The following is a 19,822-nucleotide window of genomic DNA, read 5'->3' on the forward strand; positions in this document are numbered from 1 at the left end:
TGAGAAAAAATTCCTTGACTGAAAGAGTGGTTAAACATTGGAACAGGCTGCCCAGGGAAGTGGTTGAGTCCCCATCCCTGGAGGTATTTAAAAGACGAGTAGATGAGGCACTTAGGGACATGGTTTAGTGGGTGGTGGTGGTGTTGGGTTGATGGTTGGACTCGATGATCTTAGAGGTCTTTTCCAACCTCAATGATTCTATGATTCTATAAAGGTACAAGTGCAGTGCTCAGTAACTGAGCTAAACTATAAACTAACCTCACAATTAAAAGCATGAGCAAATACATTGGCAATTTGCAGCTGAACTTAAATTTGATGACATTTGGTATTTATGTACTTTATATTTCTTCCCAAAGGTTTTCTACTGGAGTTACAGCAGTTAGACAGCTACATACCAAGTGTGTATTTTTATGGGATTTACCATTTCATTTAGCCTCCTTCCTTCTATTTTGGAACATCATAGCTTTCTGTTTTAAAAAAGTATATACATATTCCCTCCAGAACTGAGGATATCTGCACACTGCATTTCAAAACAACTTCTGGAAGAACAGAATCACTGAAAGAACTTGGCTATAAAATTAAAAATAAAACATTTCATGCTACATAACACTGCAGACCTGCTTTTTGTTCCTATTCTTATTGAATTATCAGCACAAAGTTAGTTTATGTTGTAGATTTAAGTTCTAATGGTTCTGCAACAGTGTTGTACACCCAGTATGATATTCAGAGTCATAAAAAAGAGTTGGTGTTTTCTGTACAGTAGAAAAAACTGTACAGTACAAAAATTGTTACGAAGTTCAGTCCTATGCTATTGTGATTGTTATATACATCATTTACACCTGGTTTCAGTGTTTATAAATTATAAGTTTGCTTATATATGTGTGTATATTAAAGATATAGGAGGGGATGTGTATATACATACACCCCTATACCTTTAATTCAAGTGTACTATACCCCCTACCTTTTAACTTATGATTCTTAACTCGCATGATGCAGAAAAATAATGTACAATGCCTACAATCTATATACCATTCTGTACTGCAGTTTTATCAATACAAACATTACATAGTTCATATCACCGTATTAGAGCACATGAACTTTTTCTATCAACTCCTAAAACATAACAAAATTTTGTCTATTCCAAGAGAAATGCATACATCTGATCTGTGTACATGTACTAATAGGTATTAAATGCACAAACAGGTATTAAATGCACATTCAACAGCCTGATGAAAACTTAAGGAAAAACACAGTAAAAAACTATTACAGAACAGATATGCAACTTGTTACCTGAAACAAAGTTTAAAGGTAATCTTCTAGGTGAAACTGCTCTGGGATGTCTTTTACTAACTTCTTCATAAATCTGAAGCCTCTCTTCTAAAGTGCCTATTATCAGTAAATATAATAGATATAAGTAACAGAGAAAAATCTATTCTTCTAAATGTTTTTAAGTGTTGAGAATTAATTTAGCTAGACTTCTTACACTGTTTGGATTTGGAACAATTTAAGTATTTCAAGCTATTTTTTCCAGTTAATCATAAACATTACTGTGTAAAACTGTGTATTGAAAACACGCTGTATGTACATTACACAACTACCAGCATTAATCACTAAGGACAAACTTCAAACAGGACAATTTCCTTGTATATTCAATCATTAGTACTAAAGTTTGGTTTCTTTCAGTTACATGCTGTGCAGACCCATTCATACAGTAGTTTGACATTCATAGCTTCAATTAACTGTTTTTTCACTATGCATCCATTTCAGACATACTTAAAGCGTTCAGAGAAATATATTGCATTTCTAAATCACAGGTATACAAATAGCATACTATACAAGCATGCCTTATTATAGGTCCTCTGGTGGCAGCAAAAACAGGGCACAATACTGCCAGTGTAAGTACTGAGCACCAGAACTCTTTATACATTAATGTTTAACAAAAATGAAGCTACTTAAAGATTTTCTTCCCACTCCTCCCCTTTCCCCCATAATATGCTTTGGAGCTCCAATGTGGTTAGAACTTTAATAAAACTAATCTCTTGCTTTGAAATGCCATTTTCACATAATCAAGATCAATTTTGCTTAAATATTATGGAATTCATCAAGCAATTTAAATAAAACTGAAGGTACAGATCAAGACTATGACACAACATATTTAATAAATATATCCGTTTTCCTTTCAGAAGAAAAAAATTTATCTTGTCACTGAGCTCAGATGTTGGGGAGGGGGGGGAAATATGTTACCCAGTGGCTCCAAGAGATGTAGAGTTCTAAAAGTTATGCTAAAATAATGTTTGGATTGGAACTAAAGCATATAAAAGCCCTAATTGAAGTCACAAGTTGGAGCTCCAGAACTTACCATGGGGGAGGAAATAGTCCTAAGACCACCTAAAAAATAAAGTAGCATTATTAGTTTTATAAATTAGTACAGTTTTAATCTACATAGGATTTTAATTTGTCAAATAAACAACTGGATTGGTTCTTTGTTAAGAACTACACATTTTCATCAACATTTATTATATCAAACAGAATAATCAAGTTCTTGGGTAATTTATTTTGAGACAATTATCATGACCTTCAACTCTATGGATATACTAGGAAAACCAAAGGGCAACACTACTCTGCATAAATTTAACAAATGCAATCATTTTCATTTCCCAATCACAAGCCATATTCCCAGACCTTATGAAACCCAACTGTAAAACTTTCTAGAAGAAAGCTGGTTGAGAAATATAATGCAGCTATAATCTCTACAAATAATAGCCTTGTGGGCTTATGATTTATGATGTCATCAGAATAACTCAAATCTTCCACTAATTAATGAACAGTGAAATACAAGGAAACCATTCCTGTGTAAAGGGAAACACTTGGGACAGTTACAACTGCAAAACACTTACAGTATAAATTGATGCAATATTGTAATTAAAAATATCCCAAACAACTAGCTATTTTCCTGGAAAGACAGAACAGTCATGTGAACTTGCATTTGAACAACAGATTTATTCACATTTATCACCTTTTCATCCAAAGAACAGTCACCTTAAAAAAAAGATATTTTTTTTCAGATGGCCTAACTTTAAAAGGCCATCTGAAATATATATTTGAGTATTTCTCTACAAGCCCATAGAAAGAGGTACCACCTAAACAAGATTCAGAATGACAATTTTACATTGCGGTGTATGATAGTAGTCTGACAATCAACTACTAGACAGGAATGAATTGCAATTTGGTTTCCAAGTTCATGTGTGGCAAGGAAATGTTCTTCGTGTAAGCACATTAGCAAATGCCACCTTTAGCTCCAAGCAAAAGACTTCCTGTTGGTATTTTCATGCATCAAGTTTTTCAGTGAACATTTTTAAAATGGATAAACACAACTACATCATATTCAAGATTAGAAAGTACATAATTTTCTGCCAAGTAAAGCTTTTTAATCTAAAACATAACACATCAAACAGGAATTTTAAGTATATCCTGTATCATAACATATTTTCAATGTATCTGTGTATCTTAACTTACTAGGTTGCAGGGCCTTTTCCAAGCCTTCATAATAATACCAGTTTTCCGCATTGCGCTCAATTAACTCTCTGTATACTTCACCAGCTTCTTTCAGTCTTCCCAACTTCAGTAACATCTCACCTAAAAACAACGCAGTAATTACATGAGAGAACACTGATGACTTGGGAGTGAAGTTTACAAAACTAGATACATAAAATTGGGCTTAATCATATGTAGATACTTAAAAAGAGGCTTTATTTTTCCAGAGGCATTTACTGTGTATTACAAGTGCTACCTGAAGCTACCACACATATAGCTCAACACAGTTTGGAGCATTCAGTACCTGTGAAAACAAAGATTATTCGACTGTCCGTATCCAAGTATTTAAAATAGCTATTGGGATTATCAAAGAAACAAGTAACTCTTCCTTCCAGGACTCCAACACATGACTATTTCACTTCTTATCAGGCTGTTTACTTAACTACACCTGTATTTTTCACACCAACTAACCAGTTTTTAACCAGTTAAATCACACTGGTTTGCTACTGAGTAAATTGTTCTACCGGGTATGGCTTGCATGGAATTTGTTTTCTTCACAGCAGCCCATACAGTGCTGTGTTTTGGGATTTGTGACTAAACTTTTGATAACACACCAATGTTTTTGCAACTGCTAAGTGGTACTTGTAGAGCATCAAGGCTTTCTCTTTTTATCCCCACCCTGCCACCCAGCAAACAGGCCAGGGTGGACAGTAAGTTGGGAGCAGACACAACCTGGACAGCTGACCCAAATTGGCCACATGGATATTTCATGCTATATAGTGTCACACTTAGTAATAAAAATTGAGGGGAAGGCATGTCTGGGCAGGTGGCCATTGCCTGGAGACTAGTGAGCATCAGTCTGCTTGTGGGAGGTGGCGAGTGATTGCCTTTGCATCACTTGGAGATCTGGGTTGTTTTTGTTGGTTTGTTTTGGTTCCCCCCCCCCCCCTCCTTTTTCCTTCTTCTTTCCTTCACTTAATCTATCTTTATCTCAACAGATGAGTTTTCTTGCTTTTGTTCTTCCTATTCTTTCCCCTGTCCTGACAAGGGAGACTCAGGGAAGTGAGCAAGCAGCTGTGTGGGGCTTACCTGCTGGCCAGGGTCAACCCACCACAATTGTGCAAGCAAGGAGCAGCTGAAGAATATGTATTATTACACTATATAATTGCACATATTCAGAACTCAGTATTAGTATTTCAAATCCACAAAACAACTGTGGATTATTTTTAATCAAAAAATTCAACTTCAGTATTCACTTAAGTAGGGCAATACAAGTAAGTGCACTAGAAAGCTTAAGAAGGAAACAAGAATTTGATACTTCAGTCAGAAAAAAATCAGCGTTTGTACTACAAATGTGAGATTAAAACTGGATTTATACTAGCTGATTTACAGAAAGCTACTCTAGTATGCACCAATATAATAATCTCTGAGGTCTCCTCTGTTCCTGTGTCAACCCAAGTTAAGCTATCTGCATCCACTATCCACTTTGGTAGGCCAAGTTACTTGAGCACAAAATCGTAAGTCTCGTTTTACCGGTTTCCTCTGTAGTAATTGTTTTAAATAAATGCAAGATTTCACATGTTTTTTCTTTTACTGCTTTATCATATCTGAAAGCCAGTAGCAAAAGTTTAGAACAAAATTGGCTGAGGGAAGAAGAATTACTTACCTTTGATTTCTTCTACTATTAATTTATCACATATTTGCTTTTCATATGTCTCTATATGTTCTAAAGACTCCTGAAATAGATCTGCCTCTCTCATCACTTGATTTTGATATAAAATCAGTTCACTATATTCATAATCTATTTTATTAGGAGGAATCTGGGGGGAAGAAAGCAATAGGTTAGTTAACATTTACCTGTACCTCAACTGTATGCAATATTACAGAACACAAGATTCAGGCTACAGAATATATCAGGTCTATTTATATACCCATCCAAACATTCAAAACGTAAAACTCCCATTATTCACAATCAAATTCAATTAATTCAGGATATCCTTTGTTAGAGAACAGTTTAAAAAGAATTCCTGTATTTCTCTTGTCACTATCACTGTGGCGAGCTAATTAAAAACAGAATCCTTGCCTTCTCTCATACAATTCAATAAAATTTGCTAACATCTTGGTAATCTTCTCCTGAAGGACTCGTACTCCACAACAATTTTGCCCAAAGTTTTGCAGCAGATTGCTGGGATATCACAACACTGATTTTCAGCATACCAAAAATTCTGGATCAGACTATTTCCAAGAGCAATAAACCACCCAAATACTGGCCATAGCTTGACAACTAGATTTTTTCAGACAGGTAACTTACACTATTTTCCTCTAACCAAGTGTTCTCTGTACTACACTTCAATCCCCCAGAAAGTACAGTGCACAAGCATGCAAAGAGTGTTTTCAAGCAACAGATAATTATTTTGAGGTCTGCTGCCAGTTGCATACCTAGGACTTAGTTTACAGGCTATAGTAAAACTAGTGGGTCATTCACCTTCCAGTGATACATCAGCCACTGAAACAGGATGACATTCAAAAGTATTCCTCTATAAAGATAACTCCCTGAAGTGTATTTAGGCAATGAAAAGTCTTGCCAGAGTTATAATTATTTCATACTAAATGCTCTTCAATAATATACACAGAAGCTACTTCAATTACGAGTAGATTGTAAGAATTTCAGAGACCAAATGCAGAAGTCCGCAGACAACGCCCAGCAGATCTATACAACAGTTTATTATGTGAAATATACTGCCTCAACAGCAATTGTAGGAGAGACAGTTATAGTCCAACATGATTTTTTTAAATAAAAATAGATAAGAAGCAGCTGAGCTTGGTAAGTGTTAATGATTTTCTTCCCCATGACACTACATTTCTTCCTGAGCAAGCAACACTTCGAAGTCGCACTGGTCACCAAACAGTTTACTGTTACTTTTCTGTTCCCTGAGTAAAGCTTTTCCTCTGTCTTCTTTAAAGAACAAAGTAATTTAATAAACAACAAACACCACCCCAAAACATTAAGCTGGTTAAAATTAGCATTCATATTAAAAGAATCTTGTCCTTAACCACTACTTCCAGCCCTTCCTTAAGGGCAGATCAATTTTACAAGATTTAACATTTCTGTTTACATGCTCTTTGAATTTTTTAGAGGCAGCTTTTATAGTACTCTGAATTTTTAAAAGGAAGATTTCCTTTCAGATAGAAATGTTCTGAAAGACAGCATAACTAAAAATATTGGAAAGAAGTGTGTATGTGACAATGAACATCAGTTTTGGGGCTGAAAATAACAGCATTCAAGTATTTTTAGGAACTGCTAATATATTATAGCAAGTGATGGCTAACGAAACAAGACTAGACCTTGCACATACTAGAGTCAGCAGGTAGCATGGAATTCTACCCATTTCTTAAAGTATATTTCCTCTATCTGCAGCTCTATTTCTGTTTCCACCTTTGCTCAATTTTTAGGCATATTAAACATTAGAAGTCACTAATAAAAATATTGTTATCTGAAAAGCATTTTTAACTGCTTAACAAAATTGACACATGCAACAGGGGTTAAGCGTTTAAGCATGTCTTCATGCTTATCCTTACTGCAATATCACATAACTGAAACTGCAGAGCACCAATTTAGTTCTTTCTCTTTCACTTCCCCCATAAAAATATCCTCCCCTCCAATACAATACACATCTAAATTCCACAAGTAGCACAGCTTTTTGGCACATGAATTGGTTTTAGGCCTTCAAAACATAGATTACCCCAAAAACCTTTAATATATAAAAGGCAAACCAAATATATAAGAGACAAAATCAATTAACCATCTTGTAGCTCTTCTGGCTTGGCAGGACTAACAAAAGAAATTATGAAGTGTCAAAAAATCAAATTAACTCCCTCTTACACACAGGGCAAATCCACCAGAAAGATACCGCGCTTGCTGTTGCTCCGTTTAAAAAGCCATTTTAAAAAGTAGTTTTAAGAAGCTCATTTTAAAAGAGATTTTGAAATCTCATCAGGTTAATGATTTAAACATGCTGTTCATCAGAAGGCAAGCAGCTTATAACCCCCGTAGTTAATCTGAATAATCAGATTTTCTTATAAAGAATAAGATATTCTATAAAAAGTTTTTTCCACACCATTGTTATTGCTGCACAATACATCTTTACTCCTCCCTCCCCCCTGAAGAGTTATGATTCTTGTATGAGATGTCCAGCTTTCTCTTGAACTCAATTCTGCTGTTTCAGAATAAATTTCTTCCTCTCCTAGACCAAAAAAAAGAATCAACTTTACAACCATAGATGCCCTAACATAACTGTCACTGAAAGAATGTGACAAGATGCAGCCAAAACATACCTAAGAGCAGACCCCCAAAACTCCAGAGGTTTTCTGTCCATATCTGTAATTGTGGGCCTGATGCAGAAATTAGGAATAAAATAAAAATTAAGAATAAAAATTTTGTTCTGGAAAAGAAGAAAGGAAAAATGGGACATACAACAGTAAAACAAATTGCATAGTTGTTTTACACCTTGGTTCCCAAAATTTAAATTCTGAAGTGACTCTTAAATCATGTTTTAACTTGGACAGCACAGGCTGTTACATTTCCTGCAGCGATGTCTGCATTCAACCTCATAACCTGTTTTTGACTGAAATATTGTGCATCTGGTTAATGTACAGCTTTCAGATGACAGGCAATGTTGATCTGGATACACTAAGAGACAGAAAATTCACCATTTCCAATGATAACTTAAGCCATTAGAATAAAACTGTCAGTGATAAAAAGTGATTTATCATTTGAATTTGTTGCTCAACTTCCTGCCACTACTTGTTCCTTTGTTTTTCCACACTAAGCAATCTTCCTAGCTGTCATTCTTCCCAAAACCAGTATCTAAACTGTACTAGAGTCACCTAGGTTTTTTCTGCTTACAGTAAACAAAGAATCTCTGCCCTTCACTACACAGCATTTTCTCTAGTCCTCTTATCTTTCCATGTTGTTCTTTTCATTTTCTAACTTTTTATAAACAGGGTCATCAGTAAGTCTTGATCTCTCAGTAATCAGTGCTCTATAGAGAAAAATCCCTGCTTCTTCTCAGAAATAAGGCTGTTTTTTGCTTTTCACCCATAAGTCTGCCCTGAGGGACCATTTTACAATAAGCTAAGTCAATCTAACTGCAGCCTGGATCAACAAAGGCAGTTCACTTCCCTCTATTATTCCCCTTCCTCTCTCGCCTCTCACCTCACAGTTCAGTTCAGCCAATCAATCCTTCAGAAAAGTGATTATTTTTCTGTCACTTTGGCTTCCTGAACCAGCCCTCCACGAGTCAACCAGTGCTGCACAAGGAAGCAGTGGGGGCACAGAGGAAAATCAGACTGCTGGTTTTGGCAACAGCTTGTAGCTAGATTAGCTCCATTATTTTGTAATACTGCATCTTCAGATACTCACCTACAATCACTAAAATGACAGTTCCTTGATCTTTTCCTTAGTTTTACTGCTTGGTTTTGGCTGTGTAAATTCACATCTGAATGGACAGAGCTACCTGAGTAATCCAAGTAAATGAATATGATCACCCTACACCACCATTATTCACCAATTATTACAACAGCAGCATTTTACATAACATGTTACATTTACTTCTTCATTCTTTAACAATAATGGTAAACAGTATCAGGCCTAATACAGATTGCCATAAAACTCCTCAAAAACATCAGTTTGTTGAAGATTCCCATTCACTAGTGATTTGGAAGTCCTTCAAGTCTTTCAACCCTCCTTTTAAACCTTGAACAACATCATGCTTTTATCACAGTCACATGCAATATTCTATCAAGTCAGTCACAAAAGTTCATCTACTGAGCTGGAGTGCATACGAAGTATACAGGGCAAGAGGGGAGATTTGTAAAGTAAAGTAAGCAAGAAGCATACCTCCTCCAAGATCAATGGAGTATCCTGAAGTCAACTATTTTAAGTGCAGGACTGTTAAATATCCAGAGACCGCACAAACAGTACATTTGGGGACTATTGTGGAAGAGCCAAAGTGTGGCAAAATTGAGCTGCGAGTTTGCTTGGGCTCTCCTGACTGTTCTGGACGCAACTCATTGATTCTCTCTTCCAGTGGTTGGGGCTCTGTATGGGCCTGCACTCCTCAGGGAGCTAGCACAGCAAAGCACAAGACTCTCTCTATTTGCAAGAGAAATTAAATTAATATGGTCATCCTTATTTTTAGCGCTTTGGGGGAGAAAACACAATATATCACTTAACTGTCTCTACCAATCTCAAAAAAAGAGGAAAGGCTTGACACTACTAATTTTCCACAAACTCATGTTGTCCAACATTTGTAGCATATTTCTATCCTTTAATGCTTAACCAGCTTTTCTACCATTTGCCTGTGACTGACATGCTAATCAACAGTTAAATAGCTCATTGTTCAAGCACAAACCATTTTCCTATTTATGGAAATTTCCCAAATATTTCCAGTTTTACTAAAAAAAATGGAATCAGAGCTTGAGATCTTCTCAGGATTTCTTTGTTTTAGGGTGAGATTTAAGATTGTGATAACTTGCACAGCAGACTCAACTGATTTAATATGTTCATCTATGGCAGATGGTATTTAAATCTGGCTTAGTCACTAGATTGAAGAGCATTATCATCATGACTGCCCTCAAACAAGCATATTTACACACAACCTTTTAGAAAAGACAACAACATTAACAGCATCACTTCCATTCTCTCCAAGGGGCCAATACCACTGTTAAGCCCTCTTAGTCCTTGAAAGAACCTCAATTTCTTACACTACATTTGCAGTTTTTCCATCTGTTATATATCCTAATTTGAACAGTCATTTCTACACTGAACTCAGATTGGGTTCTGCTGACTCATTTGAGAACCATGACTTTTTGGCTGTCAAACCCAATTTTCATTTAAACTTACTGTTTTCAGTTTTATTCAACAGTGAAGTTACAGCTCTTTTGAAATATCAAGCTATGTATACCTGGCTTGCAACATCCCTTCGATGCATGATCAAGACACAAACACTGGTCCCTCCTAGCAATTTTTAATTTCCTTTCTCACAGTTAGTCCCATTCTGGCTGCGTAAGATCTCAAATGCAGTCATCTCAAAGGATGCGAGATTTTTGTTTTTAAAAAAAAAACCCCACAATCTATAGGTCAGGTAATATCTTAGTATCTGCAAATGATACTTCCAGCACACCTCCCAAGCTGAATGCATCTATAAACAGAGTTTTTCTTTCCATGTTACAGAATAATCAACACATCCACTCTGTTCTGTTAATTCAGACTTTAGTTCTGTGTTACCAATAACAGAACAAGGGAATGGTCTCTCTCTTAAAAAGGTTATACTCAGTGATTTTTAGCATTGTACCATTTGATTTACTCCAACAAGTTTCAGTAACACCAAATCTTCTCAAACAAAGAATTTTCAGCTATGCTTTCATGTTACTTTGACACCAAGCACTGATTTTAAGTGCATAATATACAGATGCATGCAAAGCAATGAAAAAGTTTTTCACATTCTTTGTAGAGATGCAATAACTTCCAGGCTATGGCAGGAGAAAGGGCAAACAAGCACATCCAACACTAAGCATTATTTTCTGAAGTTTCACCTACTGTAAAGTGACAGGATCATCACAGGTTTTCTTTAGCTACAAGCCTCACAAACGTTAAGTTACTCAGTTGCTCCACATCAGTCTACCCTTATATCCTTAACCCTAACAGCCTACTGCAAAGGGAAAAAGTATTCTTGTATAATTTGCATCAGCTGCTAAGCTCCTGGAAATCTTTCTGCTCAAAGCAGAAAGCTCCACAAAACAAATTTTTTCCTAACTGGTTCCTAATTAGTTCTTCCTAGTTACAAAGAAGTAACTCCTCAGATTCTGTCTCTTATACAGAAAGAGTTCTCTTTCCAGAATAGGAAGTCTTACCTGTTGGGTTTTCCTAAACTCTTCAAGTAGTTTTAAGGCCATATCGTAATCTTTTAGTAAGTGGTATGCAATGGCATATCCAATCCACGAAGCCCGTTGTGTAGGGCGCAGCTGAAGTAGCTGGTATCTTGTCTCCTTCAGTAAAAGAAAAACAATTTAAAAAATAAGAGATGTTAAAGAAGAGTTACTACACCTTTATCATGATTTACCACCAGTACGGCTAATATTTTAGAAGATCTTTTAAAAGCCCTAGGCAATTTTTGAAATTCTAACAGCATGGAGAAAAGCAGGATGTCTCAGTCTCGTAGATCTGGAGGCTACATTCTAAATATAGGAGTCATGGTACAAAGCACGAAGTCTATTTGTTGGGACACAAACGGTGTCATTTTCAAGAGTACTTCTTGAGGGCCTAAATTATTTCCAAAGAGAGCTTTAAAATCTCAGAAAGGGATTTCCATTAGAAAGATGAGCTCACTGCCACCGAAAGAGCAGTCCCACTCTCCTCATGCCCAGGTACAAGGTCCTCATACTGCTGCAGTACTTCTCAGACCCCTTCCTGAGTCAAATCATACCCCTAAGTCAGTTATTCCCTTTGCTTGCATTAGCAAATTCAACATCCTCAGTGAAGGAGACCAACTAATGCTGAAGCCCACAATCCAGTCTTCTATTTCACATGAAACAGAGGATAAAAGAGGAACTGGACTTTTCCCTTTCACAGCCAAATCAGTGCAGCCATTTTGAAACCACAAAATTTGTCTAAAAACAGAGTTAAAAGTTTTATTTATGATAAAATCAGTACTGGGATTCAAGAAATCAGTCATCATGGGGCAAGTTTCGCATATACTCAGAAGAAACATGATAGCGTATTTCTCACAAAAAGCACCTTCAGTATATGGACCCAAAACACCATTTGCAGTACTTCACAAAACCACAGTTAAGTACTCTTACTTGCTAAGCTTTAAGTCTTATCCTTTTTATTTTCATTATTTTAGTGAAAAAGTTGAGAACTAGTTTTACAAGGTGATCCACAAGTCAAATTGTACAGAATAACTGTACTTTTAGTTCTGTTCTCAACATCATATGGAGCTTGGCTGCAATACGTTTTCATGCTTTCCTAAACAAGAGTTTAACACACTTTTGAAACAGCAAAAACAAGTAGCAACAGAATTACTACCAACAAGAGACTTAATAATGGAATAGAATAACAAGAGAATGCTAACAGCAATAAATGGGAATTCAAAGAGAATACTTACTCTATATCCTTCTAAATCCCTCATCTGAATCTGCAACAGAGAGAGATCTCTCAAGATCTGTAGATTATCTTTATCTAGTTTAAGTGCATTCCGGTAACACTTGATGGCTTCATCGTATTTCTTATCAGAACGTTGCAAGAGACCATAGACATGCCAACCTAATGCACGTTAAGGAAGATACATTCACAATTTTCACAAAGTAACTGCAGCGCATTTGTGTTACAGACCAAACAACTTGCCATCTTCCTTGAAGATCAGCACCCTTATAAATTAAGTTTGATTACTGAAGCCAGACTTTACTGACACATTTTAAAATATTAAATGCTTCCAAATAAGCAATAAGTCTCATTTAAAAGTCTTGTCACATTCATAACCCCCCAAAACATTGTTATACAAACTAAATGATCCAAACTCCACAAGACCCAGAAGAGTTATTCCTGCAGATGTATTGTTTAAAACATACTACTGTAATTACAGTAGGAATTCTTACCCCTAGAAGTGTCTAACAGTACAATTGGTGTAAAAGTTTGACTTTTCCTCACCTGCCTATCTGTAACCTCAATTAGTCTCCAGATTTTACAGTAAGGGATAAACATAGAGCTACGCTTTATTCATTGACAAAAGGAAATCTTAGCATTTCTGTGTGTCAAAAGTCTGTCACATTCTCAGCATCTCAGATTTCCATCAGTAGTGTGTCATTTCAATAGACTTCTCACAAGCATCCTTTTTTATCCTGGAAAGATTCTGAATTCAAAGCATGAAACCAACATATGTCATAATGACACACTACACTGTGTGCGCTTACATCAGTCTCCAAAAGTCATATTAAATGAAAGGTTACTTGACACGATCTACTTTTTGCTACTCCAGGTTACCAGTAGCTCATTGAGGCAACATCTTCCACACTAGTAAATCTGAACTTACTGTGATTTTCAAATTAGAAGTGGCTCAAAAGTTCTCTCAAGAAGCTCTCCTATGTGTCCTGGAAGCACCAAACCCCAGCAAATCTCGGGGAGAGGTATATGCATCCTTCACCCACTTTCAGTTAAGACGGCACAAATAACTCATAGTGCTAATAACCAAAATATTTAAGACTTCTTATGTTATTGAATTGAAACAGAAGCAACTGTTCCCTCCAAAGATTAATAATTTCTAAGCTTCACATCTCAAAAAGTTGATAAAGCACAAAAAATTCAATGCGTTAACCTGGTCAAATTAATCAAAGAAACAGAACTATAAGTTCCCTCTTTCTAAGAAAGACTCAGGTCCTGAAGTAAGTTCTACATATTAAGATAGAAAGCAGGTTCATCATTATCAGGAGTAAGAGATATAAAACTCCAGCCAAAAGACTTGTGAGAATTAATAGTCTGAAGGAAACTTCTAATACATAAGCAAGAGACCCTGTTTTGCATTTCTACAGAAACACCAAATTAATTTCAGCCAGCTGAAGCACACAGAAACTCCATATGCCTCCGAGACTGCTAGGAGAGCTGCTACTGCTGCCATCATGATTTAAGACTGAACAGGAAAGGGGGATGAAACAATTTTGGATACAATTACAGCAGTTGGCCTAATACTGCTACTTCGTTCTATAAATCCTGCCTTGCCTATTTGAGTTCAGGTATTCAGGACGTGGATCAAAGTTAAATGTAGCATCTTCATATACCTGCCTCAGAACTACTGGTATTTTAGATTCTCACCTATAGCAAGACAATTCAGTCCAAAAGAATTTATGTGCACTTTAACAGTGTACTTAGACCAAGATAATGCTTTCAGTAATTTATCAGGCATCATTACCATTCCTGGATTCAATTGGTAATCTGGCTTAATCTTTCATAAATCATATTCTTTACCAAGCAATCAAGTAAAGAAAAGCATAAACCCATTCAGAAGTAAGTGTGTACAGTAGTCAAAACTAAGCATAAGAAATTTTAACAGCTGACGCAAGCCAGTAAAGCACAGTGCCACCAATTTATTATAATAGACAGCTCTAGGCAGTCTTGCACATGCTCCTACAGTGTCCCGCGTATAACATGCCACTACCTGAAACACTTCTTGAAATAAGTGTAGATCTCTGACCAGATCATTACTCAAGTTATACCCAAAAATGGGTCAGAATCCATTTGTAGTTTGACCAAAAAATTTCTGGATTTCTAAACAATTTTACAATGGCCATTTTCCCCCAAACCTTAATATGGGGAATCGCAGAAGAATCAAAATCTTCTACTCCTCCTTAAACAAGTCAGAACACTGAAATGACCGGCTGTATTTTAAACACCCTCTACCAGGTGCTGTCTAAAAAGCACAGATGACAAAATACACCAAAAGCACCTTCAACTGTTACCACAAGAAAATAAGAACACATAGATGTATTGCATCTCCTCGAAACCACCTACTGGAACGAGGTGACTTTAGTGTCTACCCCCCACCTCTCCCTTTAAACCAAATGACAGGCATTAAGCTCACATACAACGGGAAATGTAAACATTATTTTAGAGAACCTCCCAAGCTCTGCTTAAGTAGCACTGAGGATCAACAGGCCTTCAAGCTTTCATCAGAACTTCATGGCTAGTCACAAGCCTTTGCAAAGGCTGTAGAAGGAACCTTTATTAAAAAGCTCAGCCACAGATCTCAGTTTCTCATGGGCTAGAATATACATTCTCCTAGCCTTGACTCTCCCCATGTACTTAAGCCCCACCATCAGGAAAGATTCAGATATTTGGGTAGTGACATAATGATAGCACATCAGGTGGTCTTAAAGTGTGCTAATAGTAAAAGAGGTTTGCTATTTCTTTAGAATTTACCAAGAGATGACAACTGAAAGTACTGTGACAAACCTGATGCCTAGTCTGGAATTAATTCAGTATCAGCTAGCTTATGCTCACTAGAGAAGTAATCCTGCATAAACAGATTATTCTAGGGGATTCTCTGTAGAGCTGTAACAATACACTTGAATGGAAAAAGTTGGAACTTCTTGCTTTGTCAGAGCTAGTTCTACAGATGCAGCTTAAAAAAACCCAACACATTTGTGCCTAACAGGATTCAGGTGAGTTGACACTGTCTCTGAACTCAGAAAACAAAAATATCTTTGTAGTCTTCTTAAGGCAAGGTAAGTTTAACAAGTCAGTAAAACAGTGATAAAAATGCACTAAACCTCAAGAAAATCCATTTTTTTTTAAACTTGTCCAGGAGGAGGGTCCCTTTGAGTACCCCACCACCCAAATTAGATCTGAAAAAGCACAGATCCCTCCAGCATTTGTAGGGAAGTCTTCTAGACAGTTTTAAGAGTCAGCATGAATTGCAGACAAGAATGAGCGAGGCTGATAAATCTCACTCTGGAATTTTGTTTAGCAATCAGAATCCCCCAAAACTCTCCACTAACTCGTCCAGATTCTTTTGCTCCCTGATTTAAGGTGCAAGACTTCTTACACATAGATTAAAGTTGCTTTTAAGATCAAGAAGATACAAGTTAGCTTTGACTGTTTTATGGCATACCTCTAGTAACTCTGATAACCTCCATACACTTAGAGGTTTTTCCCAACCCTCAAGCTCCCTGGACTTTTAATATACGAATGCTGTAAACAGCTATCCCTTTGTCTTAACGAGATGGCCATCAGAAAGTGTTTCCTATGATACTAAAGGAAGGGGTTTTTTTAATGTTAAAAACTTAAATATTTAATGGGAAATTTGCCCCTTAACGAGCTACTCAAATGCATACAGAACAAGTAAGGCATTCTGTGCAAATCTGAAGTAGTCTCCCACCTGTGGCTTAAACAGAAGACAGCTACTCCCAAAGCTCTTGGGCAGCTGTTAAGTATTTCACAGGTATAAACTTTTGGAAGACAAGCTTAGAACAGAGTAGTAGTCATCAGGCCAGTAGACCTAAACTATTATCTCAAATTTAGTGGCAAAATAGGAGTTTTCAGAATACCGCTAGATTGGATTTCTTATACCTTTAAGAGAGAAGAAAACTTTAGAAAAGGCCAGCCATACCTATTCTATGCAGAAAGTAAACATCATAGATGGTCTTTTCCCCCCCCCAAGAGACAAATGTAGAAGGCATTTTTCTTAAAGATTCTGCAAAAATTGTAGAAAGGAAAATAAAACCTTATTTCAAGTATTTGACTACCAATTAATATTCACTGTACACACCTTATTTTAGACTTTTTGTCTACAGACCACATTATGGTACTTCAAAAGTATGTACTGATATAGCAACAAAATCATACACACAGAAGTGAGAGCTCATAACAAAAAGATCAGGTTTTGTATTACAAAGGATACAGACATGACTCTTTACATCATTACGAAGTCCTTTACGAACAAATTCATATGCTTCTTCCTTCTTCCCTAAGCAGTTCAAGGTCAGTCCTTTCATCGCAAGCGTCTCTGTAAGAAATATCATATACTTCTGTTTCTCACTTCCCATATGCCAGTTTCACAGCACAGATATCCTTTGAAGTTGTTACACAGTGAAGTTCCCCATTAAATGATAAATTTAGATCAGGATAGCAGCCTAGCACAGCTGAAGACTGTATATGGTAGCATTTCCTTTCTCAAAATTGGTCTTAAAAAGATCACTGCAGGGCATCATACAGATGTGATGAACACAGACAAGCTTTACTAATTAAAAAATACATTTAACTGGCTTTAAGGGAGTTAACAATAAGCTAAAGCAATTTTAGAGAGCTTCTCAATGTGTGTTAAAGTTCTAGGTAGGCAGAACAAGAGAAAAATTCATTAGGTTGTGTCATACCGTAAGAAACAGATCTGTCACAGTCAGCTCCACTATTGCAGGTTGCTTACGAAGTATTAGTTAAGAGGAGCATATTTCCTGCTACAGTATTTTGAGGGTAAAAAACCTTCTCAAAGTAGTAGCATCTTAACATTCTGAGAGGCAGAAGATTCCAAATAACACATTGGTATGACTATTGCTGCCCCTTTTCCCCCATTCTTCAAGTAACACTGTGGGAAACAAGCTGCATGTAATGCATGCACTATGCCTGAAAGCTGTTCGATTCATATTTCAGTTTTTTAGCTAAATAAGAGACCACTTAGTTTTGGCCCTTGCCAGAAGATTAGTCATATTTTCATCGTGGTACTCTGGTTATCCTCCAGTTGCAAACTTTTTCCCAGTATTAGTGGCAACAGCTTATTCTCTCAAGGTCAGTCATAACAGCAGTTTGGAGTTTCATTGACAGACCTGTTTAACACCATTTTCTGTAAAAGTACACCTCAAGTGAATGATGACCCACAACAAGCCAAGGTTTTTGGTTTTGAAGTTGTCCTACATCCACACTGTAAGAACAGAGAAAGCTAGAATGATACCTTCCCAATAACATCAGGAAGCTTGAAAAAGAATATCCCTACTGCAGGAAGGAGAGCAAGCTACTCCTACCTTCCCACACCAGGGAGATAGCTGTCCAGCCACAGCAATCCATTTGTTTGCCACCTTCTCACTAAATTTTTCAAATTCCTTGTCTCTGAAGCTAAGTGTGACAACAGTGCAGCTTCTCATCAGATCATTTCATTGGCTTAGTTTTGCTTCAGCTGTTCGTTCCAGGCTTTGCTCCCAAGCTTCAAAGCCTTAGTGGCTCAGAGCCCAAGTAGTATGCGGACTGCCAAGGCAGCTAGCTGTCCTGGAAAAGTTTAAGAGGCAGCAAGAGCAGATAAGACAGAGATGTATACTGAGGTGTTATAAAAACACAAGTGCTAGTAGAGACAAATGCTTCAAAGCTAGAGTGGCTTGTCCAGCTCTGACTTAATGCAACAAGAAAACTGTACTTTTATCTCTAGGGAAGTAATGAAGACAATGAAGAAACAGCAGACACTGATGGAAGCATGAAAAGGATTAGTTGAACATTTTGCCGAGATTTGACAACGTCAAATAGGAAAACAATTTTACTGACACAGTACATGCACACTCAGTGTTACATTGCTCAGCAGCAGACAAACAAGAAAAATTCACTGTATCAGAAGATTGGCTGAACCATGCAACAGAAACCCTGTAATGCAGTAAGACTAGAGTATCTTATTGAAGATTAACTTCTGACAGATGTAAATAGAGGCAACATTTTGCTGTCCCATTTCCTGCAATATTTATCAGAACAGTATCTCCAGATTCTGTCTTCAGCTTCAAGTCTTAGTAGCAACAGGATTACACCTAACTTTGCTCCTTATAAGTAGCAATTTGGTATGCAGTACGGGAAATTTAAGAGTATGAAGTTGACAAAAAAGCAAGACTTTTAATTCATTGGCAGAATACCTTCATGTAATATTCAAGAAAAGGCTGGGCTTGCTATTAAATAGGAATGTAAGAAAAACCCACACTGGCATTCTGACCCAGAAACCTAGAAAGGCAACTTACTTGGAAGCTTCACTGCAGTGTGCTTCCACCATGTATTTTGATCTTCATCATCCCACCGCACAGGAGTGTTTGACTGAGCTAGGGTGGAAACTTGGTCTGAATGCACAAAGACTGAAAATCCAGAGTAATTATTCAGTCATAAGGACAGAATCATACTCAGCAACAGGCTCCTTTCTTTCCCAACAGTATGGAATAGACTGATTATACATTTAAGCTCACAACAGGAGAAAAAAAAAAATCTTTTGAGTCTGCAGTTACCTCCATGTTCAGCAAATTTCGGGTTAGAGAGGATCATCTTGCAGAACTTGAGTCCATTTTTGTACTGTTTTTGTTCGTAACATTTCTGAAAAAAAGGTGGAATACAATCACTGAAATGCATTTAAACACAGTACTATTACAAATGCAGTAGTTTTCAGTAAGGTATGGTAATCAGATCACTGACAAGCTGTAGTTGAATATGACTATTCATATTACATTGCCTTTTTTTCAGCATTCAGAACAGTATCTGCCTTCATTTACATGTAGCCAATGTTCTACCTCATGGTGTCCTTTTTATAAAAAGTCAGTAACTCCTTTTCAACAGAAATAGGAAAGGCAAGTCAGAATGTTTACTTCAATTCAGAAATTCTTAAAATAGAGAGCCAAGTTAGAAATCTTGATTCAACAGAACTTTTGAGAAGAGTTAGTCTTCAAGAGTCTAGACACTCCTTCCAACATCCCACTTCCCTGGCCTAGTGACCTCCCAGAGTAAGAA

The 19,822-nt window shown here is 36.7% G+C and overlaps 1 protein-coding gene across 2 annotated transcripts in view; it reads right to left on the reverse strand.

Moving 5' to 3' along the window:
* Positions 1 to 19,408, reverse strand: part of NAA16 (N(alpha)-acetyltransferase 16, NatA auxiliary subunit) — a 66,046-nt gene extending 46,638 nt beyond the window's left edge. The window contains exons 1-7 of one of the 2 annotated variants that reach the window (XM_009275644.2): positions 19,327 to 19,408; positions 16,986 to 17,090; positions 12,702 to 12,859; positions 11,449 to 11,583; positions 5,201 to 5,354; positions 3,517 to 3,636; positions 1,291 to 1,386 (exon numbers count right to left, since the gene is read on the reverse strand). In XM_009275644.2, coding sequence (XP_009273919.1) covers positions 1,291 to 1,386; positions 3,517 to 3,636; positions 5,201 to 5,354; positions 11,449 to 11,583; positions 12,702 to 12,859; positions 16,986 to 17,090; positions 19,327 to 19,363 — 805 coding nt within the window. In that variant the 5' untranslated portion in view covers positions 19,364 to 19,408. Of the gene's footprint in view, positions 1 to 1,290; positions 1,387 to 3,516; positions 3,637 to 5,200; positions 5,355 to 11,448; positions 11,584 to 12,701; positions 12,860 to 16,985; positions 17,091 to 19,068; positions 19,253 to 19,326 lie in introns of those variants that run through there. The other variant, XM_009275645.2, reaches the window with a different exon arrangement.
* Positions 19,409 to 19,822: the final 414 nt, after the last annotated feature.

Source organism: Aptenodytes forsteri, unplaced genomic scaffold (genome assembly GCF_000699145.1).
Source record: "Aptenodytes forsteri isolate BGI_AS27 unplaced genomic scaffold, ASM69914v1 Scaffold172, whole genome shotgun sequence".
In the NCBI taxonomy this organism is placed as follows: domain Eukaryota; kingdom Metazoa; phylum Chordata; class Aves; order Sphenisciformes; family Spheniscidae; genus Aptenodytes; species Aptenodytes forsteri.